This window comes from Rhynchophorus ferrugineus, unplaced genomic scaffold (genome assembly GCF_030347505.1).
Source record: "Rhynchophorus ferrugineus isolate W39M unplaced genomic scaffold, kcgeb_rfMv2 rfM11, whole genome shotgun sequence".
In the NCBI taxonomy this organism is placed as follows: Eukaryota; Metazoa; Arthropoda; class Insecta; order Coleoptera; family Curculionidae; genus Rhynchophorus; species Rhynchophorus ferrugineus.
The window spans coordinates 28,203,468-28,224,427 of NW_027472590.1; the positions used below are offsets into that span (position 1 = coordinate 28,203,468).

Here is a 20,960-nt window from a genome sequence, read left to right on the forward strand (position 1 = left end):
TTCTATATGCCTGAATAGCCTGTAACAATTCTCTACCTTATTCTAAATAACTAATTCTAAACTTAATTATTAACTTAATTCTTAGTTATAATATTCATATTGCTGGCCTGAATATCTTCTACTTCGTTACTAATTTCCTCACAGTGATATCCAATTTATATAGACAAATAAAAATAGTTCTTTTTTTATCAGATCCCAACATATTTTCTCTTTTTACTTTATTAAATTTTGCGAATACACCCAAATAGAAATAAACTAGAAAAAAATTAGGAAAAATATATTTTCATGGGACATAAATTCTTGCTTGTTTATATCCCTTATAAAAAAATTTCGGCCGATGTCTTTGTACCGAATATTCGGCTAGGGCTTCGGACCTACCCGGACCGAAACACATGTATATATCTTCAAGCCTTTGGGGACTTGGAATGGTCACTTGGCGGCATATTGCATTGATAGCCCTTATTGATATATGTTCAGGTGACGCCATATATTATGGGGTGGATATAAACGACTTATTCATATTGGAATATTGTATATAACTCGTAACATTTCATGTCGATTGAAATAGGAAATTCTAGGTATAATAATTTGGTCATTTTAATATTTATCGTCAAAAAAGAGATGACGCATTCACCATTTTGGCATCATTTTATTTTATTTTATGTGTTAATTTAGAGAAATGCATTTATTTTAATGTTTAGATATCGATTTTATAGATATATTGATATTTTTCAACAAATGTTTTGATCGTTTTATCTACTTACTACTTGTATACTTTAAAATCAATAATTAATACGGAGAATAATATAATAAATATTGGCATCATGTATTAAATTTTTCCCTGAAAACCGTTATTTCCTGTAGAAATAATATATTAAGAAAATATGTTATTAGAATACTAAAGCAAATATATTGAAATACTATCGAATGGGGTTTTAACGTTAATCATCATCACAAGTTCGTTATCTAAAATTTCATTTAACAGGTTCGGTTTCCAAGAATCAGTAAAACACTTTAAATTTTCCAGAGACTGACTTTACTTTGTTTGTGCTATATTTATCAGATACATGTCTATCATATGAATGTTTTAGAAGTATTTGTTCTCTTCTTATTGAACTATTTCTATAAACTATTTATATCTTTATACTACTTTTTATATACTATTTTCTATAAACAGTCGATGCACGGTTCGACTCTTTTGTTCAATTCGTGATGTCAGACGAAGATGTAAAATTCTTTCCTGTATAAATTGTGAGAGAGAAAAGGACGGAGATAATCGCTTCGAGCAGTTAATTTTATATGTTCTGTGGATGTGTAAAAAGGAATGGAATTTTTCTATGGAATGGAATAATACCCCAGAAATGTTTTATTGTATTTTAATATGTTAATTGCTATTTTCAAATAATATACTATAATAAATATAGACAATACAATAGAACTTAGACAAAACCTAAAAATTAAAGATGTACAATAACCATAAATACTACATTTTTTTAATAACATCTTTATTAGATATGCTTAGTACAATCTTAATTTACAATTAATTTATTACTATTTTTCCTATGTACTTGGATTAATTAACAAGCAAGACGAGTGCGAGAAAATACATCAGTATGTATTCCTCAATTATAAAATTATAATTGTTTATTAATTATTAACTTATAGCTATAGTTTACACTAAATGTATACACTTTATATAAGTTCATATGGTTTGATTTGCTTCAATCTCCTGGCATCCTGCGCGCTGTCCAGCAGTTGTATTGGTTCCACGTTAGTATGATTTAGTAATCTTCTTTCGTGTTTCAAGGGCAAATCTTGGATAACTTCGCAAATCCATTTGACTTCCAGGTCATCGTGCAGTTCTTCATTGGTTACATAGCGATAGGCATTGGTAATCAATCGAAGAACCTTGTTTTGACAGCATTGTATGACTAGTTGATTTGAACTTTTAGTGTAACCCCATATTTGCACCCCATAGGTCCAAATTGGGTTTATAATTGTATTATAGATCAACCTCTTTGATTTTAGATCAAGTTGAGAGTATCTTCCGACTAACCAGTATAGTTGTTTTATTTTGGTTCTAATGTGTTTTGTCTAACGTGATGCTTCCAATATAAATACTAAATAAAAATTAAACATATACCAAATCATAGAAAAAAAAACAAAAATGATCGCACATTAAGCTTGAGCTTTTTTAAATAAAGTAAATGCTTTATGTATTATTGAACGGAAATCTTTTTTAACAAAAATCGAGAGAGGATCATTCACAATTTTAATCTTTTTACCCTATTACATTAATAATCTTGAAAAATATCATTCCATAATGCTGCTATATTAATATACAATATATTGTTATTTACAAGCAAACAAATTATAAAACATATTACATATAAATCTATATAAGCATAAATTGACTTCATTTTTATCAAGGTCGCGGCTAGGACGACATAATCAGAACGTTAAAAATTAGTGGAATGAAACTAGTAGAACCAAAAATAGTAACTAAAAGTACACAACTGAAACAGTCGATAGTAAATAGTAACAAAATCAGTCGGACCGAAAATAGCGACTGCAAACAGTCAATAGTAAAAAGTAGTCAATTACTGAACAGTCGATAGTTCCCAACACTAGTCCTAACCAATGTTAGTGCATGAAAGATGCTATAATATTTCTGTTAGTGTTGTTAAATAGCAATTTCACATCTGAACATTTCCGGACCTAATATAATTCTTAAATTCTAATTATCAAGTATTGTGGTTTAATTAATCAAAATTATCATTCAAGTGTTTTTTAGTTCTTCGAAATTTATTAAAATTTTACTAAAATGTAAGATTGCTATTTAACAAATTATTGAAGAAGTTTCCAGACTAATACATATGGTATATGTTACAGCATATACCATATGTATACATAATACCAATGGTATATGTTATAATTGGTAGTTACCGTACTTTTTGGTGGTATCTTGTATCGAATCTATAATCAGGCCATGATATGCTATGATATAGTAAAATGTCGACTTCGCTAAAGAATTAAGTAAAGAATTACACCATTTCTTGATCTACTCCATAATGCTATTTTCAAAAGTATAAATTAAGCAAGTACAATATTGGCCCAAGTACTGTACCTTGTCCGTTTCGTAAGGGTCATAAATGTAGAAATTAAGAATCTAGCTGATATCAACGTAATAGATTTGCTTATTCGTTCTTCAAAGGAAACGTCATCTGGCTGTTCGGATCTATTTCATTCTTCGTGTTAGTGTCTACTAATGTTAGAACTGAACATGTTCGAAATATAGTTGTCGCAAATATTAAAATAAAATGTCCAACAATTGTTCGAATGAAACGAAATTATTAACGACCTCAAGTGGTCAAATTACAGACATTAGCCATTCAAAATCCATGGGGTGTGTTTATAAATGTGGAAAATTGCCTTTGTTGGGGGCGACTGGGACGAAATCAAATATGCAGGAACAAAGGAACAGGTCGTTCCCGGAATGCCGCCAGGCAAAATATAATCGTCCCCGTTCGACCGTCTTTTGTTTTGAGCGGGAATACGCCCGGCCGATAATTAATGACGGTTTAATTTTTAATTCGATGACGACTTGACTGACGGTGTCGTATCGAAATCGGCGAAGACAGCGCGCGCGTTTGTTTTGTTGTTGTTGTCGTTGTCGTCGTCGTCGTGCCGCGATACGCAACACAAATTACACGTTCCTGCTAGGTCCGTTCGTTTTTTTCCCGTCGGTGGTTTCTTTCCTAACGCGTAGGCAACGTGCGGCCGAAGCGTTTAATTAACGGAATAATTGGGGTGGGATCGAATTTATGTCGTCGCTTACTCGCAACGACTCGGCATAATTGGTGAGATATGGTTATTTATTAGAATAAGGGGGAAACGATTGTCTTTCGTGAAGCATCATTCTCCGATTGCCTTCAATATATTTAATTGAAAAAGGGCCAATATTCGGTTCATATTTTTCCGCGAGTTATGCGGACGAGTATCACGAACCTATACAATCAGACTAATTGAAAATTATTGGACGACTTCGCCATTTTGTCAAAATTTAAAATTATTTTATATCTTCAGTACAGTTCACTTATTTGATAAACATAATATAATTACCTAATTGTCATTTACATATAATTAAAAACACACTTCATATCACTGGTGTAAGTGTATTATGTTTAGTGTATATTCTATCTTGCTCCATATACAGCTTGCTTCCATATTTTCTGTCTCCGCTCAGTCTTCTTGCTTCTGTCGGAGTTTCTCTCTCTTTCTTAATATTCTCTTTAGAGGCTCTGTGTCTTTTGTAGGCTGTAGCCGCCAATATATATTTTAATTTAATGTTTCCAGAAGCTTTCATTCCCGTTAGATTCACAGACATTTTTTAAATGTTTTGACATATTTCCTCTATCGTCTTCAGATCTCGCCTGTATTTCTAGTTTTGCCTTTCTTTAAAACGTAAGTCCTGTTCAATTATTTATATTGTCACTTGCCTATTGTAATTTTCGTGTGGATTCTTCGCTATCGTCTCCGACAGCAAATATCACAGTACCATCAGCAAATCTAACCATCATCATACTTTCTGTTTGTGGCATATCACATGTGGTACATCTGGTTTAGCATATTTTATTATAGAGTAGCCTTCCTCTTGTTTGACTCTAAATATTCTTGAAATTTTAATAGCTCAATGTGTCGTTTCGGTAACATTTTCTGTAGCTTATAAACAAAGCCGTCATGTCACACCTTATCGAAGACTTATGCTACATCTAAGACTATAACTGAACATGCCTTTATATCTTCATAGATTTTTTCAATTACATCCATTATTCTGTGAATCTAGTCAATTGTTGAATGTCAATAAACTTTAACTGGTATATCGGTATTAGGTTTTCTCTCTCTATATTTCTAAAACCATAATCAGATATTAGTAAGACGTGAACATTGTGGTGTGGTTCACTATTAATTCCTTCCACAGGAGCAAACTGTCAAAAAGTAACATTATTGGAGTTTTAGACATCTTTTATGCCAAACTCTCTGTCTGAAATGGCCAAAATTTAAGGTCAACGCGTTAATACCAATAAGCACTCTCATTGATGAAGAATTTTACATCTGGCTATTCTTTTAATTAAAAAAAAAACGTCTGTAAACATCATTTTGAGTAAAATGAGAAGTAAACCGAACTGAAAAACCTCGAAGCCTGGAAACGACTTTGTCCAACAACAAGACTAAATCAATCGACAATTTAATCATTCCGAAGATTCATTACAAATCGACGTATTTTAACGCAAATAATTTCTACGGAAATTCGGGGAAATGTGGCAACGTTGAATTAGGCAACCGACGCGCGACAAGGGGGGTAGTCGAACGTAAACTTAACTGTATTTACACAGCATAAGTAGGAGCACCCTTTAGAAAATGCAGCTGACCATCGTAGCCCCTCGAATGGCCAAATATATTCAGAGAAACGAATATCGAGCTGCTTTTGAGGTCCAAGAGGCGCGTTCTCCAACGAGGAAAAGGGCAAAATTTACTTCTCTTAATGCATAGAATATTCGCCGTTCCTTTTAGAGCGGCCGGTCAAAGGTTTCGCCTCTATAGGACCGACCACTTACTTATGTATAGAAAATACGTTATAAAACGAAAAGTGTCCGGACAAATGTTTGAGAGAGAAAAAAAATCGGTGGATGTTTTATTCATGTCGATCATTTAAATATTGATCTTGGCGAGAAGGTGCAGCCCTAAGCCGCACTAAAAACTTATCTTATCGCAAGGCACGGTCTTTCTGTTTCCTCGCTCATCAATCGTTCAAAAATATGTAGGTTAAATCGACAACGTATCTCAGGAAAACGACGTTAAGTCAAGTATTTCAGGCATTTAATAAAATACCCAATATCAACGGTCTATTTAAACACAATTTAAATACATTTTTAGTTCGTATTTATCGCGAAACAAACTAGACTTTTTCTATAATAATAAAGTCATAAAAAATTTTGTCATTCTTGCATCTGTTTATTTCGTATAACCATTAATGGTAGGACTATAAGCTCAAATCCATAAAGATTTAATAAGAGTATCGAAGATATTTATGCATTTACACCAGAGTCTATATATATTCTCTCTTTCTCCATGTATAAAATCCTTTTTTCTGTCTCTGACTACTGAATATTCTTACTTCTATTGTCTTTTCTCATACGAAATTAGCATAGGTCTCTCCTTCCTTGCTCCCATATTTTCTTCACCTGTCATGTATCCTCCATGCACTAGACGTGTTCGCACAAACTTAGTTTATATAGGAAGGGAGGAAGAACAAGATCAAATGCTATACACAATAGAAAAATCCATCTATGACTATTACTTATCTTTATTTCTATGTATGGGAACAATAAGTGTTGAATTTAGTCAATTTTGTGGGATTTGTTCTTCTTTTCATATTCTATTGTACATTTTCACCAATTATTCAATAACTTTCTATCCCATTTTTACAGCTTTTCTAATACTATCTTATCTTGACCCGATATTATATACTTTATATAGTACATTACATATTTTATACAGTAATTATATAATCTTTTTTTTCTCCAAATTGCATGCATATTTTCTTCTTGCCTCCTCTATTATTTTTTAATGTATTCCTACTAGTACGAATGATTATCATTATTTTAAAACACCTGTGTCCGTCAGAAAGGCACCCATCATAATAGAAGATCCTGTAATTATAAAACAATTCAAACATAATATAATAGTAACGTTAATTATAATTCTATGATAGAGACGGTATCACTATTTTATTAACGCGTATTTAAAAATATTTATGATCAATAATCTTATGGGAATTGTACAAGCAATGAGTCAAAAACACCTATTTACCTTTGTGTGGCATTTATTTATTCATCATAATTTATATTATTAAACATACATATTTAAAGTAAACATTAAGCTATTAAGAATTTATCTTTACAACGACTTATCGACTGATTATAAATACACATTTCTCCGTAATAAATAACCATATAAAATATCATAATATTAATACACTTTATACGGAATATTAAATAAATTTTTAAATATTTTACCAGTTACGCCATCGCTATTAGATCATTTGGCATTAATAATATAGATTTAGATAAAGACCTAATCCATATATGTAATTATTTCTTGATTAAATTTGTTAATACGCTTGAATAACGAGATCCATATAGTTGTATTGGTGTTTTTGAATTTACTGGCGATAGTATAAAAATTGGGATGATTTCTAAGTTGGTCACTCGCCAGTCGGTTGACCTAATGCCGAGGACCGTGGTTCGGAGTCCACGTTAAACTGTAGGTCCAGTCCAGATAACTCCTAGTTGGTAAAAGGAGACCTTAAAATATAGAAGAAAAAAAGATAAATGCAAGGTCCCAATACAAGCTACAACGTGACAAGAGATATTTTCAAGCTGTTAAATGTGTAAATTTCCTCTCAGCATTTATCATTTATTTTATAATATTTATTTAATATTTTTTCCTTATAATATAAATGTTCTTTATGATTTGTATTATAATTTATGAACAATATTAATTTATTGATTAAATGTGAACCATACGATCTAGACATCGTCAAGAAAGCCCCAAAAAAAAAAATTTATACCACAGTAAATAAAATATTTATTAATATTCTACAGTTCCAATACATAAACTTGATAAATGATTTTTTTCCAACTGGCTCGACATGTGATGAAATGACTGATGAAATATAAATAAAATTATCAATTCAGATCAAACTTATTTGCTTTTAATATAAACACCTGTGTTATCTGTTTTGAAACGTGTTTTAGTACTATGTAAATAACGCTCCATAAAGATATTTTAAGATAATTTTTTTCTTAGCGGCTATACAGCTTTCCTGTAATATATTACAAATTAAATTATATATTAATAATATTATAAATGTATTAAGATAATAAGATAGCGGGATTTAGGAATCAATTGATAAAAATACGCGTAGTCTTATTAATATTCTTTCGTAGATTTTTCTGAAGAGTTATTATTCGAACTGACGGCTTCGAATAACAAAAGAATGATTTCTCTACTCGCGATACGAGATGGCCACTCTTCCTATCTATATTAATAAGTGCCAATTTATCAAAAAGGCATTAAAGCCTTCCATAAAGGCGCAGAATGTGAAACTTTGAAACATTTATTAATTTAATTATCAAAGTTTGAGACGTTTACTGTACATTCGCCATTATTTAGTGCTTTAATATTAGATTATATACTTTTCTTTCTCTTTACGAGACGTCCATCTTTATTAATTCTTGTTATTTATCACGGCATTGGATTATAACCTTTATATTCCCCATTTTCCTGATGATCTTCTCGTTTATTGGACGCGTTTATACGTTATTGTTGTAATATTTTGAGAGTTTCGATATGTCGTCCGGATTTAATTTAATATATATGGATAATACGAATTATCATTTTACGTTAAAATTACTTTTTTCAACATACTATGGAATTTATAGAATTCCATTAATACATACTCGGAATACGAGAGGTATATAAAAAGTGTGGAAATGTAAAAATATAGTTTTGGTTCTGTGTCAGTGTGAGCTAGCCAGTTACTACTAATCCTAATAAGTATTAGCATATCGAGAAACAATGAGATAGTAAAAATAGTCGGAAGAATTGGTTAGGAATAATCGCCAAATCACTATTGGAGAAGCTCAATTAGAACATACCATATTAGTTTTTTTTTGGTGTTTTGGATGTGGAACGTGCTACAGCAAGATGTGTTTCAAAATTAAAAGCATATTCATTGGTATCATGCATAATATCCGCAGTACCCAGTTCCGATCACTAACTACTGAATGAGCGGCTCTGAAAAAGGCATGGATCAATATATTATGGGTACTTTAGATGACAGAGACTTCAAAAATAGGAAAGCTACATTGCTAGAACGCAAACTGTCCACAGAGACGAGATTTGGTATTGGTTCTGAAGTTCATACACTACGAGATGTCATATTCGTCAGATATAATCCAAACCATATCTAAAAGTTTAAAGTTCTATTTTTATACATTTTCAATTTTCGAAGTACTATCCAACAACTTGCTCTCATCTTTCTAAGTATATATGAAATTCATGTCAGAAAATCAACCAGATTCCTTACAATGAACCATGAAAATGTGTATACAATATATTCACAAGATACGATTATCATTCATGGTGGTTTCGTCAAACTTAAGCTTCCAGTACCTCCTGTTCCTTAACCTCAATAATGGAGAACATTTAAAATTCCGTAAAAGTTCTTTTAAAGTTACTTTTCGTTTAGCTTGTTTTTATACATAATTATTTCTGTAATTTTATCAATTATTAACCACTACCCTTCTCATTTTTCTGATAGTTTGAGTTCCACATCAGAAAAACAACAAATGTTTACCATTCATGATGATTTCGTCAAGCTTAAACCTCCCATAACTTCTAGTTTATCTTTACCATTAGTTCTCAACAATATTTAATACTTTCTAAAATTTCTTCGAATAGAACGAGATAAGCAAACCTTGTCGGAAGTGATCTTGTTTATTCATTATTCGGGGACTTTCAAGAGGATAAAACATCACTAAAGACAAATAATTGATATAAATGTACTATCCAATACACAATAACATAATACGTAATATAGTCACTCTTTTTAACGTTAAAAGTAATTGATAGCCCCGGTACATTGTGAATATGTAAATATTGATCTAGCCAAAAAAAAAACTGATTATTTTACACAAACGCGTCATCTCTGTTTTTAGGAAAAAATCTATTAAAAAAATATATAATAATATTTTATGAATATTGTGACACTTCATTTCATTCTACTTTCATATAAATGTCCCGATCTATTTTTAAAAACAATTGACTCTTAACACAACAATATACCTATCTACATTAATAGATACTTAGCGTGAAGCACTTTGTTTTTCTTACTAAGCATATTTGTTGAGACGACAAAAAATCCAAGACCATAATATAGGAATAATTAATAATTTTTTAATTATTTACATCGATGTAAGCATCACGACTTAAAAAGCCAGCTTTCGCCATCCAAAGTTTCCGATAAATCGTATATTTTATTTTTAGTCCGCTGAATTAGTTCTATAACTGGATCCACTCCAATAGACGATTTATCGTAATTTAAAAATAAAACATCAATTATATCGTATCGAGAGTCATCTCGCGCCATCGCTTCCTAGTTTTTGGAGGAGGATAAATAATTACGTCCGCGACCTCTTCCACATAACCACAACTATCCATCTGGCTTCGTTAAATATTCAGAAGCGGCTATGCACGATGGGGAATATTCATAGATGAACAGATCGACCAATAACGATGACGCACTTTGAGACATTCTACGAGAACCGGTCACCTACTCACGGTTAGATTGATAATCGGTTTATTTTAACGGTTCAGGCTAGTTACGTCAGGCTAAAAACAACTTCGAGTGGCTCGAAATCGTTTGGCGAGCCTCCAAAAGATCCACGGTCGTGGAAATTATCGAAAACTTTATGGGTTTCAAGGAGAAGGGCTCACTACTAACGCTGTGGGTGTTATATGTAAGGGTGCATGACATTAAGACTGATATGGTGAAGAAATGTTTGGCCAGTGGCTGTTTTCCTGGCCAGTTTCCCGTATCACTTCAGCGAGACTGTTCCTCGATTAAAAACTCGATCAAAATGTTTAAAAATCTCCTTTTATTCAGCATAGTATTAATTGGTGTCAGTGTCTTCTTCGATCAGTTGATAACCACGCTTTTTTTACACGTAATCTGAAATATCCAAAGGTATGTGTATATTCATAATTCCGTACAAATTCTATTAATAAGAAAATCTTGGATTATTATATCTCTCCACCTGCACTACGCCATTGGTATACCTTCGCCTGTTTGTTATCGATATTCTCAAAATTGTTTAATTATCTATTGATAACAGACGTATAGTAAATATATTTATTTAAAATATACGGTTGAATGATTATCTTCAGTATATCAACATGACATCAATGTTGTCACACGGTATGGCTCACAAAAATTATTATAATTATTTTGGTTTTGAGAATATGCCTGTGTCCAATTTTAACGCGTTTTCTTATGGTAAGTGTGACTGTGACATTTGAAGATGTACTTAAAAATCTAATTGTCGGCGATAACTTTTTTGTCTCATTCATCAAGTGGTATTTTATTTTAATCGGTACATTTAGCTATCGAAATTTTGCCAACTGATTAATTTTGATGAAATAGTTCCGATATGTCCCCAAGAATATCAGAAGTACAACGGAACTTTTTTTAGTGATATTTTGTCTATTGTTTTTTTTATCGTATTTAAATCCAAATTGCAGGGTTATATAATTAATTAATTTAAAAAAATTAAACCATTCTAGTTATTGATACTTTGTTTTTACATGACTATTAATTTTTATATCAATTAAATCAGATCTGTACAAAAAATTGTTAAAATAATTAAGTTCAATGCTATATGAAAGATAATATTTTTATTAAAAATTCATATTATTGTAGAATAATAATATGAACTTCTATATAAAATATGATTAATAGAAATTGTTACAATATTTTAAATATTTTTTTATAATTCACACTGTTTAAAGTATTTAGGATTAATATCCCATAGTTTAGAGAGAAAGTTTGGTATTTCTCAATCAAAATTGTCTAAAAACTCTGACTAGTAAAAATTATCATTGAATTAATTTATCTTTAAACCGATTTCATGACGATTTTGTTCATTTTTAATATTCTATTTTGCTTTTCCATGCTCTTTCAGTCTTTGTTTTAATTAGTAATATTAAAATCGTTACACCAATCGATTTTAATTAAACCAATATCTCAATCAGTCTGGAATAATTAACTAACTGCTATTTTCATAAATTTATGAACAATATTTTGAACTTTGTTAAAATGTCATTAAATTATGTATCGTGAAGACGAAGAAGTTAACAATAAACAAAATAAATGTTATAGTGATTTCTGGGTTTAAAAAAAGATGTTGTGGTAATTTCTTTATGTATTGATTTTTACTCGACACTTTTACAAAATAATTTTTGAAAATATAGCCAGCTAAAACCAGTCTAAAGTATTCCTAGTTTCATAAAATTACGAACAACATTTTGGATGGCCTTAAAATGTCATTAAATATTAATAACGGAGATTAGAAGAAATTAACGATAAGTAAGGTAAATATCGTGTTTTTTTGGGTCTAAAAAATAATTTGCGATAATTTTTCATATGGTATTGATTTTTATTCGACATTTACGAAAATATGTTTGGTAAAACTCTTACAAAACTTAAGATCTAATATTTGAGACCTCACCATAAATATCGCGACATCGCACAGTTTCAGACATAGATACCTATAGTACTAATTTTTGTTGGTCCCTTCAACTGTTGTTGAAGAGTTGTAGTACTCATTTGGTGTTTATAAAATAACAATTTACTATGAAGTGATAACGCGGTTTGTTGTTCAAGCAACCAACATATTTCTGAGCTCCCTACCAGGTTCTTGTCCTTTCTTTCTAACATATTCTTTCCACCTGAGCGTGTCTCAATGTCTACATATTTGTTTGTTTTAAAAACAACTTTATCTGTTATAAAACTAGTTCGAACAAATACTTTTTCCATCAAATCTGTGCTAGAAATACCGACTAATAACCCTATAATGACAAATCATTGTGTTTAGTGACAAATCATACGTCTAATAGGACGGAATGATCGGGAACAACAAAAACCGAACGGAGGAAATATCATCTCGGTTATGACGATGACGATTTAATTGCGATGCTGCATTTGATTCGGCCGGTAAATTATTGGACCAATCCATCCTCTCCAATCCAATTACCCGATATTATTGCTTCTGTTTGAAACAATTAATTTTTTACCATCGCTGCCTCGCCCTACCCCCGTTTAATTGCAATTATTATTAATTGCCGAAATTTATTTTCTCCCAGACGATTTGGTTGATTGCTCTCGATACGGCGCTGCTCTTTGTCTTTGTCGTTCGGTTCCATTAATAATATCAGTTACACTTTTTGGCCCGGTAACTTCTTGGTCCCCGTATGGTTCACGTACGGCGATAAGAAACGAGGATGGGGACCGGGAAATATAGCGTTAAAGGCGAGAAACTAAGGACGTGTATAAAGTAGGATATATGCAAAAGCCAGGGTCCTCAGGGGTGGGAAATAATAGCCTGGGGTCAGTATTCCTGCGGGAGCCGTAAGGAGTAAACTACCCGGAACGCCCGGAGATGGACATTTCTCCCGCAAATGGTCCTTCTTATGTCTCCGTATTCATAAATAAAACACCATCAATTCGCGTAGTTTTTAATAGAACTGGTTCCCCTTCATCCAGACCGCCATTAACATAATGTGACCGGCACCGGCAAGTAACGTTGATAACATTTTTTTGTTCCATCTTTTGCCAAAAACCTCTGTAAAAAAAACACAATATTTTTACTAATTTTTGCATTTTTAAGGAAATCCATGACAAAAATTTTAAAAAATTTTAAGATTATGAAATGGGGGGTTTAGAAAAAATGCATCCCCCTCATTTACACGATTGCAACCTCGCTACCAACAAAACCGTTGAATTCGAAACCAAACGAAAATAATCTAGAGAAGAACAAACATTTTTTTTCTAAATTGCAGCTGTTTTTTTTTGTTAAAATAAATTTCCAAATTTTGTAAAAATTCAAAGTTTGTTCTGTTTTAACAAGACAGGAGTATATCTGGATTGCTCTGGTGACTAAAAATCAATTTACAACAGATGGTGTTGCTGTATATTCAATCGAAAAGAGTAAAATTTTAACCCTTTTCATACTGACACTTTTCAGTATCAGTAATTTCGTCGAAGTGTGACCAATACTTCTTTCAGGGAGTTGAAAATGTCTGAATTGGTACCGAGTCAATAGCCTTTATTGGAAGTTTGACCTTTTTTAATTCGAATCCAAAGGTCATCGAATGCTGGGTGAAGCTGATGGCACCATGGATCCATATTTGGATGTTTTAAAAATGGTTATTTTGATACCGAGTACAAAGAGCGATGTGGGTAACCAAAAAAAAACTTATAGTGGAGGTTTTGGAGGTACTACTCGAAGAAATTATAAATGGGGATCGCTATCGACTACAAATGATACGTTTGAGTCGAACACTGCGCGAAAAACCGTCAGAATACGAGCTAAAACACAACAACGTTATTCTGCAGCATGACAACGCTCTATCACATGTTCCGAACCGGCGAAAATATACTTGGAAGGATTAAAATGGGAAGTGGTTTCAACATATCAGTCGCGACCTATCTGAGAAGCACTTCACTTCTTACGAAGATACAAAAAAATGAATCGATATCATCAAAAGATACATCTTTCTCTCGAGATGGAATCCGTAAATTGTCTGAAAGATGAGGAAAAGTAGCGACTATCGATGGACAATACTTCATAGTTTCGAGAGAAAAAAAACGTTTAAAGCATCATTTTTAGATGCCGCGTCACTGAAGCTCTTTAAAATAATTTAAATTTAAAAAATCCTCTCAAGAACATTATGAATATGTCTAAGATTAAACCTCGAATCTTCAGAACTGAGACAAAAATGACATATTTCTGCAGTTTATGATTTTACAGAAAGAAGAAGATATTGAAAATTGATAAAGAAGATATTCTGAGTGAAACCATGATGAAATTAAATGAATTGTACTGTTTTACACCAACTGTATAGTCCTTGTGACCACTGGCAGTTTTGCAGACACCAAAACAATGCTCTACAGAAAGTTTTAGTTGAAATCAAGAAGTGATAAAGAATAAAAACATCGGTTAGAGCTGGACTGGATGTACCTACCTTTTTTAATTATACCTCTAGGGGAAGCCATTTCTCCTTTCTTAGTGTCTATAGCAATAATGTTGGTGTATTAAATAATACTGCTGTTTTTCTGTTAAATATACATCACGATGTTACAAGATCAAATGGTTTGATGCTTTTGAGTCTGTGTCCTGCTCCACTGTTATCCAAGACTTGCAATATGTTACTTCACTGTTAACGTAAGTGTGGAGCTTGTATATTTTATATATGTTACTTTTCGCTGAAGCTTCACACGACTGGATTCCATAGACCCTTATCGGTTTTAGAATATTCTTAATACACCAATAGACCAATGCGTTACATTAGTATTTAAATCCATTTTTTTTAATGAATAAACTCAAATTTGTCGTTTTGTTAGTTAGGAACAGAAAAACAACATTGTTTTCTCTCCAGTATGTGTCCGGAAGTCACAATCCAACCCTTACGTTGAATCAATAATCACTTCCGACTTCTGATTAGTAAAAACCGATTGATATTTGCATGTGAAAATGTTGCGTGTTTATACAGAACCGAACGGAATTGATTTGTAATAGAAAACCGCATTGTTATTATTGGAATAGGGTGTACCGCCCAGATCTATAAACTAATGCGAGTCATAAATATTACTAATAACTGATAACATTACCTGTAAAAGTTTAAATTAGAATTAAAATGCGGCATATTCCTTATCATCAAAAGAAAACCGACCGCCAATGTGTTTACGATATGTTTTCTGTTTTATGTTTGTAATTCAAACATTTCTGAATACACTTATTAATGAAATATGAGTATTTCGTAATTTGGGATGAATCATAAATCCAATGATATTTATTTCTTTTTCAGTTGAACCAAAGCATTTACTTAAAATCGACAAACCACCTACTCCATTGTCCAATGACGGTAAGTATTTGAATTTTTATTTTAAATATAATAAACTTTTTTTTAAATTATTACATTGTTACTAGTCACTTCCGACTAAACTATAATTTATCTTTGTGGTAACTTAAATCTAGGTATATAACTAGGAGGACTCATCGGCCCTATCTCAGTCTTTGGTGAAATAATATTTAAACATGTTACTGCTATATTATATGCACCTCACTACACAACACTACACAAGATCAGATGGTTTGATTCTTTTGAGTCTGTGTCCTGTTCTGGTGGTATACAGAAGCTGCAATGCAATATTCAATATTTTCATGAGAATGGAGTCTTTCCTCATGGCCCCTTGCAATTCGCTTGATTTTTTAACTGACTGTGTTTATCTGAAGGTCTCGATGTAGATAATCAGTCCTTTGGGTGCTCCCACAATACCTCTCAGGACTTTGTTCTAAAAAAATTGTATTTTATTTCTGTTATTTTTTGCAGAACATCCCCATAATTGAACTCCGTTTGTCCATATAGGTTTCAGTATTTGCTTATGTAATAGCAATTTATTATGTACTGATAATTGTGATTTTCATCCAATTAGCCAGTACATTTTCCTATATTTCAATTCCAGTTCTTTTCTCTTCTTCTTTATATGTTCCTTCCAGCGAAGTTTTGCATCAAGATTCATTCCGAGATATTTAGCATTATTGCTGTATGGAATGGTAATATTATTTAATGTCATTGGTGCTTGTACGGTGTGTTTATAGGTGAACTGCCCATGTACAGAATTACTTTCATTAATTCTTATTTTCCAAGCTTGTGTCCAATTATTTATATTATCACTTGCATGTTGTAATTTTCGTGAGGCTTCTTCACTATTGCCTCCGACAGCTATAATCGCAGTATGATCAGCAAATCTAGCCATCGGAATATTCTCCATTTGTGGTATATCACAAGTGTAGTGTAGATAAAGTATTGGTCCTAGTACACTTCCTTGTACACTTGCTTTAGCTTCTTTTATTATAGTATAAACTTCTTCTTGTTTGACTCTAAACATTCTGGTTATATATATATATATATATATATATATATATATATATATATATATATATATATATATATATATAGCTATAAGAATATAGCTGAGCATACTTTTTTACATTTGTAGATTTTTTCAATAATATTATAAACTAATATTAGCAGATTAGTAAAAAATAATGGGATTTCAGTTCATTTTCTCTGATTTTATACCATTGGATTTGGTCAAAACAAACCATCAGAAACAACTAATTCTTCCTTCGAAAACCCAAAGAGTATGACAAGAAATGTCAACAATAAATTGTTTAGAGTTGTGTTTTAGTGAACCTTTAATAAATTTTATCACTAAATCTCATTTTATTTATTTAACAACTTTTAAGCGAACGACTCTAGCTTTATATTTAGAATATTGTACGGACTGTTAGCTGTAAAATAAGATTTAATTCGTAACCAACAAATTAATTCAATAACTCTCACTGGGAACAAGCAAAAGTTTACTAAGTCTTAAGATTTAGCATGAGAAACCACCAATTAGTATTACCAGAAAAATTAAAATTATATTCCCCATGCCGTCATAAATTTAATAACAAAAAGAATCTAAAAGGCATGCTAATATATTCAAAAATGAAATCCGTCTTGTTTACACTATCCCAGTCATCCCGAGGGAGACTCGGAATTTAAAACCGCCATGTTATTAAAGAGATTGATGACGGAGCCGTCATGCAGCTCCGACAGACGACGTTGTCGCCGCTATAAATAGGGAGTTAACCCTAATCTCTATGGAAAGGTAACCACGAGCGCCAATGGTGATTTCTCTTAATCAAAAATCAAGCACGGGCCCCTACGGGTTAAATCCCCTCCCGATGACACGCGCCATTTTGCCACGCCGATCGATTTTAAAACGGTTTTTTGGTGACCCTTCGAACACTCTAAAATAACGGCTTGAATATCAGCGAAACGCCTGAACTTAGAACCAAAGTCAAAAGATTAAAATTCATTCGGACGGGTAATTGTAATTACCCATGTTTACTCGCGATAAATTATTGTTTATCTATATATTTTAAGCTTGTTGTTCAAGTAGCTTTGCAATTTTTCAAGGAAATTATCTCGCGGTGCGGAGACTCCATGAAAATGTACACAATAACGTGGAAAATATGTCTAGCAATTTTCCGCATGGACTTCCTTAAGCATGTTAAGTCTTGCATGGGCATTGATAAAGCAAATAACGACGTGATAAGACCCTTCTTAAAATCCTGGAGTGAAAATTTCACACCAACTGGATTTTTACATTTACGGAGGGTCCGAAAGTTGTGAGGATTTCTACCCTCAAGCTAAGATATGATATTTTAGTGCTCAGATGGAACTTATTTTCATATTAAAAATTACTAAAAAATGTTTGTGGAGACCTTTCGAAGCAATATACTTAAATTTAAATGTGGTTTCGAAATTTTTTTCTCTCTGAAATGATCTGTAGCCCATTATGTTGATCCTTCTTATTCCTTCTGCTCCTTACACACTTCACCAAATTTTCAGGAGAGTTATACAAGAAAAGGATTTTAATGCTCATGAGACAAATAAGTCTTTTGAATATGTCTATCAGCTACGATATGTTTAAAATCGAAAATCTCTTTGTCTGCAATCTTCATAACTATTGCTTGTGTTGGTAAATATTTTTTAAATCAATTTGCCTAAAATCAATCTGGATTTTATGTTTCTCCATAAAGTTTTTTCTCTGAAATGACCTAGGGTAATAACTTATTTAGTTGATCCATCTCGTTCCTTTTGCTCTTCACACACGTCGCCAATTTTCAGGATAGTTGTACAACAAAAGGATTTTAATGCTCATGAGACAACCAAGAGTTTTGAACATGTCTATCATATGAGCTACTATGTTATATATTTAAAATCGAAAATCTCTTTGTTTTGCAATCTTCATAATTATTGTTTGTGTTTGTAAATATTTTTTAAATCAATTTGCCTAAAATCAATCTGCATTTTATGTTTCTCCATAAAGTTTTTTTCTCTGAAATGACCTAGGGTAATAACTTATTTAGTTGATGCGTCTTGTTCCTCTTGCTCTTCACACACGTCGCCAAAGTTTCAGTAGAGTTATACAAGAAAAGGATTTTAATACTCTTGAAACAACCAAGAGTTTTGAACATGTCTATCATATGAGCTACTATGTTATATATTTAAAATTGAAAATCTCTTTGTTTTGCAATCTTCATAACTATTGTTTGTGTTTGTAAATATTTTTTAAATCAATTTGCCTAAAGTCAGTCTGCATTTTATGTTTCTCCATAAAGTTTTTTTCTCTGAAATGACCTAGGGTAATAACTTATTTAGTTGATGCGTCTTGTTCCTCTTGGTCTTCACACACGTCGCCAAAGTTTCAGTAGAGTTATACAAGAAAAGGATTTTAATACTCTTGAAACAACCAAGAGTTTTGAACATGTCTATCATATGAGCTACTATGTTATATGTTTAAAATTGAAAATCTCTTTGTTTTGCAATCTTCATAATTATTGTTTGTGTTTGTATTTTTTAAATCAATTTTCCTAAAATCAATCTGCATTTTATGTTTCTCCATAAAATTTTTTTCTCTGAAATGACCTAGGGTAATAACTTATTTAGTTGATGCGTCTTGTTCCTCTTGCTCTTCACACACGTCGCCAAAGTTTCAGTAGAGTTATACAAGAAAAGGATTTTAATACTCTTGAAACAACCAAGAGTTTTGAACATGTCTATCATATGAGCTACTATGTTATATGTTTAAAATTGAAAATCTCTTTGTTTTGCAATCTTCATAATTATTGTTTGTGTTTGTAAATATTTTTTAAATCAATTTTCCTAAAATCAATCTGCATTTTATGTTTCTCCATAAAATTTTTTTCTCCGAAATGACCTAGGGTAATAACTTATTTAGTTGATCCATCTCGTTCCTTTTGCTCTTCACACACGTCGCCAATTTTCAGGAGAGTTATACAAGAAAAGGATTTTAATGCTCATGAGACAACCAAGAGTTTTGAACATGTCTATCATATGAGCTACTATGTTATATGTTTAAAATTGAAATTCTCTTTCTTTTGCAGTCTTCATAACTATTGTTTGTGTTTGTAAATATTTTTTAAATCAATTTACTTAAAATTAAATTTGATTACAAGTTTCTTTGTAAAGTTTTTGGCATAATTTTTATCTGTGAAGTGATCCACAGTAATCAAACATTATGTTGATTTTCTATCGTCCCAAGTATCAATTCTCCATCAATCTTATATCCTGATGAAACCGTTTCTCGTACTCTTCATTCACATCACTAATGAGTTTAAAGTTAAAAACTTCCTTCTTTGCAGTCTTCAATCAAATGCAAATCTTGTGTGAACCACTGTGAATCTCGATATTTCGTATTATTTTCAAAATGTTTAACAAAATCTTTGTTCGATTGCAAAAATTAGCAAAACACATTAGTTGTGCCATCCTAGAGACAAAAATTCCTTTAACAAATATAAAAACTACTTTATATTATCACCAGTCATAGTTCGGTATAAAACTCCATTCCCTTTTGTCGATATTTTCAGTATTTCTTAAAAGAAAACAAATACCAATAAGGTTATGTTTCAGCTTCATCGAATTTCGACCTTTCCGTCTTTTAAAATTCAAATAGCGAGTCTATAGACCCTAAAGGGGTTGTAATATTCTGATTTGTTCGGTCTGTTTGTTAGGAACGAAGGGAAATTATTTAAATTAGATGACCGGGACTGCATGGAATGATAAAACAGCTTCCTTTTTTATAAACCCGCAAGTTTTTCTCGTTGAAATGTTGAGAAAACCACGTTCAATCCTTTGATAATAGTGGAGGGGGTTAATTCGTCCGCTTTCTAGTCACCACACCCCTTTGAAATCAACATCCAATAAACGATGATGTTTAATAATTTAAAGAAAACCGACACGTGTTTGGTCTAAAGGCAGCACGTGTCGGCCCCCTTTTTTATTATAATAGGTTAGGGTCTAACATATCTAGTTTCGACTACCGAAAAAACGATTCCTAACGTAATATTCAACTTAAAATCTCATTAATCTGCGAACAATATGATTTTTTCGCGAGTTTACTTCCGCTTCTTTTTTTTTTTCGAAACCGATTTCGCTGGTCAATCAATCATCGGACGTTTCGTTACGATCAAATGACA

The 20,960-nt window shown here is 31.8% G+C and overlaps 1 protein-coding gene across 4 annotated transcripts in view; it reads left to right on the forward strand.

Moving 5' to 3' along the window:
- Nucleotides 1–20,960, forward strand: part of LOC143205128 (uncharacterized) — a 163,939-nt gene that overhangs the window by 134,287 nt on the left and 8,692 nt on the right. For 3 of the 4 annotated variants that reach the window (XM_076418213.1, XM_076418214.1, XM_076418212.1), the window contains one exon: nucleotides 15,712–15,768. In XM_076418213.1, coding sequence (XP_076274328.1) covers nucleotides 15,712–15,768 — 57 coding nt within the window. Of the gene's footprint in view, nucleotides 1–10,976; nucleotides 11,123–15,711; nucleotides 15,769–20,960 lie in introns of those variants that run through there. The other variant, XM_076418215.1, reaches the window with a different exon arrangement.